The sequence below is a fragment of the Maylandia zebra genome, linkage group LG6 (assembly GCF_041146795.1).
Source record: "Maylandia zebra isolate NMK-2024a linkage group LG6, Mzebra_GT3a, whole genome shotgun sequence".
NCBI lineage: Eukaryota > Metazoa > Chordata > Actinopteri > Cichliformes > Cichlidae > Maylandia > Maylandia zebra.
Genome location: NC_135172.1, coordinates 24371468 through 24383656, shown reverse-complemented (window position 1 = coordinate 24383656; position 12189 = coordinate 24371468). Strand labels below are relative to the sequence as shown.

At 41.3% G+C, this 12189-nt stretch overlaps 1 protein-coding gene across 2 annotated transcripts in view; it reads right to left on the bottom strand.

Annotated features, from left to right (window-relative positions):
- The window catches only part of dlc1 (DLC1 Rho GTPase activating protein), an 85556-nt gene extending 75407 nt beyond the window's left edge, over window positions 1–10149 (bottom strand). The window contains exons 1-4 of one of the 2 annotated variants that reach the window (XM_076884897.1): window positions 10014–10149; window positions 6867–8784; window positions 2470–2604; window positions 2221–2352 (exon numbers count right to left, since the gene is read on the bottom strand). In XM_076884897.1, coding sequence (XP_076741012.1) covers window positions 2221–2352; window positions 2470–2604; window positions 6867–8720 — 2121 coding nt within the window. In that variant the 5' untranslated portion in view covers window positions 8721–8784; window positions 10014–10149. Of the gene's footprint in view, window positions 1–2220; window positions 2353–2469; window positions 2605–6866; window positions 8785–9715 lie in introns of both variants that reach the window. The other variant, XM_012918699.4, reaches the window with a different exon arrangement.
- Between the last annotated feature and the right edge of the window lie 2040 nt (window positions 10150–12189).

Genomic DNA, 12189 nt, shown 5'->3' with positions numbered 1-12189 from the left:
ACTGTTCTTATGTTTTTTGACGGCAGGGAAGATAAACAGCACACAGCAATGTCAACTGTGGCATTGCAACAGATAAATCGTGAAATTAATATATATATATATTTTAAAGTAACTCAGACACTTCTGTAAGGTTACAAAGTTATACTCTATGTCATTTTAACCAGTTTTGACATAGAAAGGCTTGCTTGAATGTAGGCAATGGCTATGCAAGGCTGACAAAATCATTAAGTGAGCATGCAAGGGTTTTAGACACACGTCTCACTCGAAGCGTGTCCCCCACTGCTCCCTCTTGCCCTGGCTTTTCACCTCCCAGACCCCCCCTTCTGACCCTTTTGATGGGGTGAAGGGATCTAGATCTTTGGAACCAGCCAATTAGAGAGTTTTAACGTCTGCTTTGCTAAGCCCTGAGAGCTGAGGGACATTCCTACAATTGGAAGATTGAGTATGTGTGTCTGTGTGGTCCAGATATTACTAGTGTTGTGGGGACCTAAATCTGTTTACTCAGTAAGATTATGGACCAATTTGGAGTGGAGGTCATAGTTACATCATTCTGGTGGCAGTAAAGTAAAGGAAAACCAGTGAAAGCCCCAGAATAGGAAAACATGTCTCTTTTTTTGCTGCTGTTCATCAAAAAATATTGAATGTATTTTTCTAGTATGATATGATAGAAGTGGACCTCTGAATGGAGACAGATTGTGACACAGGTCTAGTTTCTGTGCAAGTCTTACCCAGACTAATGCAAACTAAGGTTTTGTTGCACGGCCTATAAATATTAAATGGCATGTATAGAGTAAGAGGAAAAAGTTGTACACTTGGTGTGCGTGTGTGAACTGGGAGCCTAACTGAGTGTCCAACTCAGTGATTCTCAAAGATCAGGTTGCAACACTGTTATGTGTGTGAATGTGTGTGTGAATGGGTGGATGACTGGTTGTGTAAAGCGCTTTGGGGTCCTTAGGGACTAGTAAAGCACTATACAAATACAGGCCATTTACCATGTTTTATCTATAGAGTTGCAACCAATCTCCAGCCACTTGATTGGAAAGACAGTAAGTGCACTCAGTTTGGCAACCTTTACTTTTTTTTTGCTAAATGTTAAAACCTAGAGCCTTCACGGGTGTTCACCGGATGAAGCAGGTGACCAATATACTGTTAGGCTATTCCAGAGGTCCAGGTTCAAATATGCCCGGGGACATTTACTGTGTGTCCTCCCCTCCTCTCTTTCCAAAGCTTCCTGCCCACTATCAGACCATTATCTCATCATACATCTCAGTGGAAGCAAAAAAAAAGTCTTCACACCCAAGCAAAAAGATAACCCAAGACCCTTCCTCTTTGCCAAATACTTGCATTGGGTATTTCTCCACCATGCCATTCTGTTTCACACCTGCAGAGGATGTTAACTGCATCAGGTCTTTATGTCTTGAATTACATGCCTGAGATTGGGATTCTTAGTAGCTGTCTCATCTATTCTAGCACCACTGAGTAACTTAACCACTATACCACTTTAGTCATATGATAGGCATATTTGTGTCCTTGACATTTTACAATGAAACACCCGTGTCAGCTCATGTCTTGCGAAATAGGCCTCAGGACTAAAATCTGGCATCAGGGGCCCAGTTTAGCCAGTGTTTCGGAAGTTAAGAGTAGTGCCTGATTTGTAGTGTGCTGTTGTGGCTATAGAGGCACAAGCAGGTTATCGACTTATTGCCCAAGTATCATCGAGCAGATCACCAGACTGTAAGCTGATCGAGATCAGGCGGGCGCCTTCTGTGGCAGCTCCATTACAACTGGCATGTGAACGGGTGACTCACATTGTAAAGTGATTAGTTCGAACACTTAAGCTAAACGCGAAGACTATTTCCTGTTACAGTTTTTTTTTTTGGGCATACTGTGAAAGAAAAAAACTATTTTATGTTAGAAATGTACCTTTTTATATGCAGGATATTCTTTATATTTCATTAACATTTATTTGATCTTTCACCTTGAAAAATTAGGTGTTTTATTGTCACTGCTTTTTAAGTTTAAATGTTAATGTCAGTTTATTTTTTGCTGTTTTTGTCTATTCTATTTTCTGGCTTTTTAGTCCTTTTTTAAAAATATTTTCATATTTTAACTGCCCACGTGTTTTAGTCATGTCAGTGACATTTTGCCAGAAAATGTGATCAGTCAGTTGGAATCTGGAACATTGTTTTGATTTCTATATACATTCGGGTGCTGACTTACCCCACTCTTAGGCTTTGCTCCAAGGGCTTGTGGAGATCCTGAAGACAAAGCAGCAGCAGCAGCAGCAACAACAGCAGCATGTGGATGCGTGGGTGGTTGTGACGTTGCTGAAGAGGATCCTAAATCAAACTCCTGCACAAGTAAAAAAACAAACAATATAGTTCACTGAGAACGCCGAACTGCTGCACAGTTTCAAATATAGAAAAAACTGCTGTCACATCCAGCTAGATAACTCAGTTGTGCGGGTACCGGGTGATGCCGTCGATGGAAGGTGGCTGTGCTGTCCATGGAGGAAGTAGCACTGAGGGCATTCTCAATTTCCTGATCTAGCTGGTCCAACTTCATCAGCAGCAGCACCATCGAGTCCAAGCGAGCATGCCCACGCTGAGACAGATCAGTGGAGAACAGTCAAACTCACAAAACTATTAAGACCAGCATTAAATGTGCCGAAATCAATTTGTTCCACTTCTCTAAGGAAACTTTTTTCTCCAGTGTCATCTGTGATCTCTGACCAGATGATCAGGAAGAGAACAGAAACATGAAATATATATGTGAAACGTAATTAGAAATGTGACCGGAAAAGCAAAAAGTCAGTACTATACAGTAAGATCAGAACTATTCACAGAGTCGGTGACTTTGTTTTAAAGGCTTATAACTTTTAAGCATGATTTAAAGTACAAAATATATCTAATTGTTCCTTTGTTCTTTGTCCCTCTATGTTCCCCAGCAACCTTCCACTTCAGCCAATTAAAATAGCTGATTTACACATTGTGGCCATTTAATGGCTATCTCTTTTGTTTCGCCTCTGTCATTACTTTAACACTCCACTTATTTGCCCTTTAATATGCTGTGCTAATTTATCCATCTTAGGGCTGTGATAACAAGTCTCATACTGACCTCAGGTGGTTTGACTTGTGCAAGACAAGCAGACCGACATGCTACAATCCAGCATTGCATCACACTCCACCTACCACTCTGTCCTCTGCTAACCTTAAGCTCTATGTTGTTTTCATGCAATTTGAGCAGGAGTAAAACGTGTAATATCCTTTTCTTCACTGCTTAAAGCAGTATGTTTTCATTTCCCTCTGCCTGTCTTATCTTGGCACCGGGTGTGGCTCCCTGCCTGAGCTTTACCCTTGAGAAGAACCCGAGGAAATTTCATGGCTGGCCCATTACCCGCAAACAAACCTTGTTACAATCCCCGCTAACAGATGCTGTTAAACTCTTAATGAGAGTGAGCTCATGGCACACACACAGCCACTGTGACTGTATGCTTACGCAAAGCTACAAAAACTAGTGGATGTGAGGCTGGCTTTCATGCCTGGTTTGTCTCTACATGCAGTGCCTTGAAGAGGAATCTTTGGGTTATGCACTTTTTACAGATCATAAATGTGTCTGCTGAAATGGTCAGCATGGTTTAATCATAAATGTGCTAATAGAGTCAGGATACTAAAGGTAGCCTCATCCCTGCGTCTGGCTTCCAGCTCCAACCCTAATAATGTCTTATGACTGCTTCTACATTTATTTTCCAGTTAGTGCCCAATTTGGCTGTCAAAGTCAGATCCTATCGGTTTGCTGAGAGCGCAAATAGACATGCCGTGTGTGTCGGGGAAATGCGCTTCACACTGATGCATTCACTGACATTTCTAGCTCGTGGCAGCGCGCAGCTCGTGGCAGCACGCAGCTCGTGGCAGAGCGCAGCGCTACGGTCCCATCTTCTTGGCAAAGTATCACAATGAAACATTGTACCGTTGTAAAACAATGACATCTTTACGAGGCCTCGCTGAATGAACAAAAGCATCTGGCTCGGGATGGCAAAAACAACCACAAAACGGCAGAGTGAAAAACAAGTGCAAGCGTAAACTTCAGTTGCCTCGGAGGCAACGTTTTTAGGGGCATTCTGGTGGTTTGGGTGTTCTCAGAAGGTTTCTTTGCTGTCTTTCCCATGTTTGAGGTTTCTGTCACATTCCACTTAACTTCCTGTTTTTTGAGATGGGAGATGTTTCCCACACTGTTTGAACTCTTAGATCCCTCCTTCCCCTTAACTTGTTCTTTTTTCAAGACCCCTCAGTCGCCTGTCTTACAGCCAGTCTGCATCCCATTTCTCAGACCTCTGCATTGAGTGGGCTCTCTTAATTAATACAGACAAAGAGGCCAAAAAGGAAAAGAGAGAGCACTGAGGGTGATGCTGCCAAGTTGTCTGCTGACTGTTGAGCCAGTTTGGCCTTGGGGTCAGGATAAGGCCTTGTTGCTAAAACAAATAAACACAGTAACAAAGCCCAATATCAGCTTAATCTCAAGCTGTTATGCAAACCAGATGGGTTTGTTTTACAAGCTGAATCTGTAACAAAAACTTGGTCTACTGGGGGATGCAATCATTAGTCAGTACAATATCTTGTCAGAGATCATTCCAGGCTGCTTCTGTCATTATCCACTAAAGAAACTAACATAAGCTCAGTAATTCTCTTCGTGATATTGAAAACACTCTTCTCCATTTTTTATGTCCCGTGGGATAAAGCTTTACATTTTTAATTTATATTTTATCAGCATGGTCTTCTATACGGCACAATTCCTGCGCTAAACTGGACACACAAATCACGTTGCTGTCAAAGATGAGGCAAGCCATCACCATATGGTAGATGAATTGTTGGCTTCTTCCACTGGCTTAACTGCTCTTTTCAAGTTCCAAAATCCTGCTTTTTTGGTGGGGTATTTAAAGTCATCATTTCTAAGTTTGAAATTAGAGCCAGGGGAAAATGTGGCACTGGTTTTCCATGTCTCCCTGTTGGAGTATGACCTATTGTTTTTGGCAGTTGGTGGACTGACTTCAACATTAGTCATGGCTAAAAGTGGCTCCAAAGTTTCTAAAAAATTTATGTGGAAATAATGCTATGATAATCTTTAGGATTACACAACCCATAGGCTTTTCAGGAACACAGCTATAACCAGAGTGTCAATATATGACACATAAACCACTCAGCACCAGCTGATTTTATGGTTTCTATTCTAGACTACAAGCCAAATATTTTTTTTATTGTATGCCTGCATTTTATTCTACTATTAGGAAGGGGTTGTGGTATATTATTAGGGTCATGGCAGCACACATCAATAGATTTATATACAAAACAACTGAATATGACCAAACAATAGCACAATAATCAGCACTATTTTCACATTATGTAAACTATAGCCAACAAGCTATAGTTAACCACACACTACACAGTTGCACATGGACTCCTTTTGTTTCAACAAATAATGAATGAGTTGTAATAACATAACTTATGTCATCACATGAGAAATTATAATTGCTAACAATACGGTATATTCAAAAATAGAACCCAACCGATATATCAGCCATGCCAATACCAGCTGATATTGGCTATTTGCCGATACATTCATTTCAACATTTATAACAGGCGATACATGTAAAAAGTAAAGAAGATTCAGGAGAAATACTCTTCAACCATGTTATGGGTAATAATGCAGCAAACTTTGCCCACCACTCTTAACTTCACTTATGGCAGCATGTATCTGGGGACATCACAAACACAAGAGCCAGTGGATTAGAGCAGAGTCAAGAGTGAACGAATAATCCACAACTTGTGACGGAAAAAATGTCATATTATCTTAGTAGGGACCCATCAATAACTACACACAACAGGTGTTAGGGAAATCTATTTATGGTTTGTATCTCTCAACGAATAAATATCAATTGGCATATCAGATATTTAAATCACCAAACACTGGTATGAGCCTTAAAAATCCTATATCAGTGAGTCTCTATCAGGAAATATCTGTGTGGCTCTTTGCAGTTACCTTGGCATTCTTATAAATGGTGTTACTATAAATATCTATACTTCTGATTAATGCAAAATAGGTGAATTAATATGAATATGAAACGTTCCACAAGTTTTTATAATAAAACAAACTCAGATGTGTCACTGTTTACAAGAGTGTGATCAATTTGATCTTGAATGTCACACAAGAATTCTCACAATACGTTTCTTGTCCAAACAACATGCCTTCTTAATGGGCCCTGAGTTGAAATTAATGGGCTTCTTACTGTTATTTTAAAAGGACTGAAACTACAGCAACTTATTAGCGAATACAGTTTCAATTGTCTGATTGTTGCTTTGCTTCACTGATCCCAAATCCACGAACTGCTTCTAAGATTTTTGGTATATTTTTGCACCACATAAGCATGCTGCTAACAGTGTGAAAACAGCACAAGATACAGTATTTGCTAGAGAAAACAGTTTAAGCATTTCACCCTAGAGATTACTTTGAGCTTCCAACCCCTCTGCGTTCATGGTCTCCATGCCCTTATAGGACCTTGTTTTGCAATGAGCGGTTGAGAAAAAGTACAACATTTCACAGACCCCCCCCCCCCCCCCCCCCCCCCCCCCCCCTTCCACACAGCCCCCTCACAGATCTGTAAGCATGTGAGAGTGAAGTCAGTGTTTTCCGAGACACTTGCCAGAGTGTGGGACCAAAATTATGTGTGCCCAGTAAGTGTCTGTTCATTAGAAGCATTCAGGTCGCAGAATTACAAAGACAGAACTTGCAAAACTGATCTAAACTAGTATACATGTAGTACATGTAGTAATTGTACATCCATTACACTTCTGTATCATATTTATTCTTACCTTTCTCAGCCGCACTTTGAACACGTTGTCTTCCTTCTGATCTGCATGCTCATATGTTCCATCTAAAGCCGAACTGCCATCTTGTGTATCGTTGTATATAACTGAACGTATGTCTTCCCTTGACGCCTCCATTGTGGCTCCTGGCTGGTGGTGTTCTCTGTGACCATCTGCCACCTCAGAGGCAGGTGACTCACTGAAGTGAGGACCTGAGGCTCGGTTACCATGGAGTCCCTCGTTGACCTCTGTAGAGCATGGTGGCAGGTTTTGCGTGTGTTGTTCAACAACCTCGTGTTTATCATCCAAACAGCAGCGCTCAGCAGCTGGATTTGGGGTACTGTTAACATCATTATTCTTTTGAGCATGAAGTAGAGAGCTGTCTTTTGCCTCCACAGGGCTGATCTCTGGTATAGTGTCCAGTTTTGAACAACTATATTCTGTCTGATGAGGAATGGCGAGATCCTCACTAACAGGCACTAAACTTTGGTCAGTATTTCCCAGTGACTGACTTACAGAACCTTTCACATCCTTATCTGCACACTGTGTCGTGTTTGTCCCAATGGCATCTCCTGCATGTCCAGAATTCATTTGTTTAGATGACACGTTGCTGTCTGCCATTAAAGAGCAGCACTGATTTCTGACACTAACATCAGATGATTCAATAGGTCTGACGTGTCCTTTTTTCTCGCTGCTTTCTGCTTGTGCACTTTTCACTCTCTGGGGCCTGCTCTCCGCTAACATTTCAACATTGTGCTGCTCCAACAATGTCTGGTTGGATATTTCCCAACCATGATCCTTATCCAACGGTCCAGCACAGTCTTCATGGTCCCGCTCTTCTCCTATAGTGACTCTTGAGAGACAGCTCAGTCCTGTATTTTCATTTAGAGTTCCTAGGTCACTCAATCCATCTTGCTTGTCAGCAGAACATGCACTCCGGCTCTCAGATATTCCTTTGTCACATTCTCCATCTGCTACTAATGATTCCACAGTTTTGTTGATTAGCGCCAGTGCTTCACCACCCTCCATATTTGCTGAGCTTAGCAGAGCATTCATACCAGGCTGGTCAGAGATGACAGTCTTGCTTTCCTCAACATCTGGGAGATCGGTTTGAGGTTCCTGTTCGCCAGCAGAGCAACAGTTTACTGTGGCCCCAGTGATTTCAGGAGGTCTGCTGTAACCCTCTCTATGGCTCCCCTTTGTATCCTGATGGTTTGGAACTTTGCCAGGTTGCTCACCAGCACATTCAGACAATGGAGGCACATTGTTGGAAGAGATAGAGACGTATTGTTGGTGAGAGATATGTGTACTTTTAAAGACCCTGTCATCGCACATGCTGTGATTCTGGCAACTTTCTGTGCCCAAATCACTTTTATTATCGATAGTTTTATCACTGCTATCAGTTGCACAAGAAATATTTGCACTAGACATACCACTGTTTGAATTACAAAACTCTCCAAAATTCCCAGGGCTTGCGGTTTGGAGAGCCTCTGAGTCAGAGTCAGTCTTTGGGAGTATGCCAGCACCCACCAACTCATAAGACCGATCCACTGACTCCTGTAAATCCTTTCCATTGTTTTCCATTAGTTTTAAGTGTTCCGGTTCAGTATCATCATTCATCACAGAAGCTCCCCCTTCACAAGTCTGAGCAGGGTCATCTATAGGCAGCTGGTGGCATCCCTCTGGCATAGAGGAACACCTTGCCCGTCTACCTTGTTTCGAACCCGCAGAAGCCATCCATAGCCCATCGCCTTCGACCCCATGACAGCAGACGAGATCCAGATCATCATAGCTGTACTGTAATCCTGACGGGTGAGTCACATGCTCCTCCCAGCTTCTTTTACGTATGGCAACTGGCATGATGGGCAGCCAATGCTATCCCATAAAGCTGCTTTTGATGCCAGGTTAAATAGAAGGGCCAGATCTGGTGCAACAAGAGGAGAAAAGGAGATAAGAAATAGCCAGTGTTGCAAAGTTTTCACTTTGCAGGAGCTGAACGTACAAATAATGCTTCAACTTTCAAGTAAGCAATCCAAGTGTATTAATTTAACCCAGGAAACCGATTTCTTTTGAAGTTTTTCCATATTTCAGCTTGGCAACTACAAGTAAACTACTCTGATCTCTAACAATTGTTTAATTTTTTAAGACGGAGAAAGTTTAAATCGTTGAGATTAATGTAGACATCCCTCCGATTGTTTATCTTATCACAAACAGGAAACTGTAAACAAAGCAGTTTGTCAGATTTGCACCATTTTAACAGTGAAAAAAAAAAGAGTCTGAAAAAGTGCTGGGTGTTAGTTAACAGTCTTTCTGCACCCATTCACCTACAAAAATAAGAGACTGAAGTAGATTGAAGTAAAACTGGAACAGAATCCAACACTATCACAGAACCAAATGCAAGTCTTATCACAGAATTCAAAGTAAGATATACTGCATTACACTGCTCTGTGTTTTTTCTTCCTTTTGTGGTTGATTTCAATTTATAGATGTGAAGAAACGTAGTGTAAATCATGGAAGATTTACACTACTCCGTAAATCTGCTATGTGTCGAGACAGACAAATAAAATATTTTGATTAAAGAGAACCATTCTGTACTATGTAAATAACACAATTCAAAACAACATAGCATAGCCACCTTAAGTAGTCTGTGACAAAGAATCTGATTTTTTTTTAAGTGTATTGAAAGTATTTTAAAAATGGAAGACCTGCTTGAAGAGTTTCTTTTCCCAAATATTCATTTTAAGTCATAAGGATGGTGGTTCTAACTGCCATTTGCACCCTTTGGCACAAACATGTACCAGATTTGGTTATATGTAAAATAAGGGAAAGATCCAAAAAGCAGTCGCTCCTCTTACTTGCACTCCAACGAACAGCTGACAGCCGAACTCCACATTCTACAGTGGAGGAACACTGATGTTTACTTCTCATAAATACTCCAGTGATGACACATTGTTTAGCAACATAATCTGAAAGCTTTTGTGGAAATCCAGAAGTGGAATATATAATCCAAACCAAAGATTGCAGATCAATTAGTTCCTGAAATGCAGTTTGCCAAGAGATGTTACTCAAGCTGACTTTTCATTCATCCATCAAAAGAAATCTGTCCACGTTTGGGAAATTTTACTTCACTCTTTCCAAGCAAGAAGTCCTTACTTTAAGCTATACGAGCCTTTTTCTAGACTCGAGTCAGTATCTTCGCAGTAAAACTGTTGGACAGGCAGTGAAGCCCCCAGAGGAAGGCAGAAAGCCGGGAAGCAGTGAAAAGTCCATGGACAACTTCCATCTTGATCACATTATGGTTTTTGCTGACGCTGAACGCTCAAGAGTCGGGGTGGTGTAAGAGGGGCTGGGTTTTCTTTTCTCCCGGCCCTCCCTTCTCTCCTCCGCTCTATCCTTTTTTCTCATCAGGTCCCCTCCCCGCTGGTTTTGACAGTGAGTCTGAGTCACATCTCAGGAGCCCCATCCCCCGTCTCACAGCTCTCGAAGCACACCATACACTCCACCCTCCTCTACTGTACACTCACTACTCGCTATTTCAGAAATATTGCTTCTCTTTTCAGGAGACATTTTCTTCATTCTTCTTTAGCTCCCTATTTCACCGAGCTGGGAAGGAGGAGTTGGCTTTGATTAGTAACAGACAGGCTGCTTCGTAAGACTTCGGGCTGCGAGCCAACTGAGATTGCTCTAATGTTTTGGCAGTCATATCTGCAGCAAATTTGTCATCTTGTAACTACAAGTATTCTTAGATAAAAATACTGGCACTCGTGAAAAAAATACAAGGCAAGATATCTTTATAGTTAATCTGGTTGGGGAGAGGTATTTAAAAATACACTAAAATGGTAAATCATATTTCAGCATTAAAACATACTTTATAATAATGGAGACGGCTTTAAAAGTGCTACGAACCTGACAATTTTCTTTTCAAGGAGATTAAGTGGGAAGAAAAAAAAATATTTAGGACCAAAATACCAGCAATTCATTTCCTAATATAGTAATTTCTCTGTGAAGCACTTTGCAGAAAGAAAGGGCAAAGCTGGCAATGACTGCTCTTCATATCACAAAGACCAACTGACATAATTTGTTTTTAAACCCATAGTGAAATTAGGATCATAGCACAAGCTGAATATTTCATTTGGAAAGCCCGGACCAGTTGAAAACCTCAAAACGTAAGTAATCTCCTAATTTCACTAAAAGTTCAGCTATGATCAGATTTATAATGAGTGTTTTTTGTGTTGGGTTTTTTTTTTTTTTGTTTCAGTTGGATCAGCTGCATACCAACAGGGACAGTCCAAGCACAAGAGAAAACTGGAATGAAGCCCCCTCCAACTATCTCTCTAACCCCAGCCTCTAACCTCTGGGTCATCCAGATGTGAGTTGAAGCTTTGGATGAGTCTTTTCTTAGGGGCTGCACTGGGAAACTGTGCACTACCATAAATGTTGCCTCTCCGGGGACACAGATGGTCGAACTCAAGGGCAAGCCATCCAAGTACAACAAGACTCTGCTGTTGCATGTCACATGATGCACTCTGCACTCTTACACCAAGTGCCATGTAATGAAATGCAGATTTTTTTTTCGGTTACAGAAGCTTCCATGTGGATACAGTTGGTGTTTGAAGTGCGGAGCCCGACACAGAGCATGACTCAGGCTATCCACTCATTATCTCCTGCGGACGTCCAATGCTGCTCTATAATTTAAAAGGCTATGCCTTCCCCTGCCAATCACACCATCTTGCTTGTCCTCAGGGCAACTGGTGTACGTCACAATCTGATACACCAGTGATACTGTGAAAACACATATTTAGGCAACAACATGTGCAAGAGAAGATGCCCATCAGCAATGTTTCTGTGTGTGCAGTTGTGTGTGAACTGGAAGAGCAGCGAAGCACTAAATGTGGGAGGTTAAAGCAAAATGTAGCTTTGATGTGAGTACAGATCTACAACTACTGTGGAAGTTCAGGGAGGGACTAAATACAAGAATGTGAACATACCAACCATGACGTAACAATATGTATGCTGACCTTCAGCTAGGAAACTGTTAGGAATGTTCTCCATTCATGAAGACAAAGCTTGCCAGCATGCCACCAATTAATATTTAACACTGAACACAAAATACAAGTAGGCAGATTTAAATGATGTACTTTGCAAAACATACATGAAAATACAGTATATAAAAACATTTCTACATTTCTAACACGCTTGAAAGCCAATATTTGGTATGACGACCTTTATTCTTCAACACAGTTGTTTTAGGCAGGCTTTCTTCTAATTTCTTTGAGAAGTCTTCAGGAGTAATTCTACAGGCTTCTGTGAAAGACCTTCAAAGCTCTTC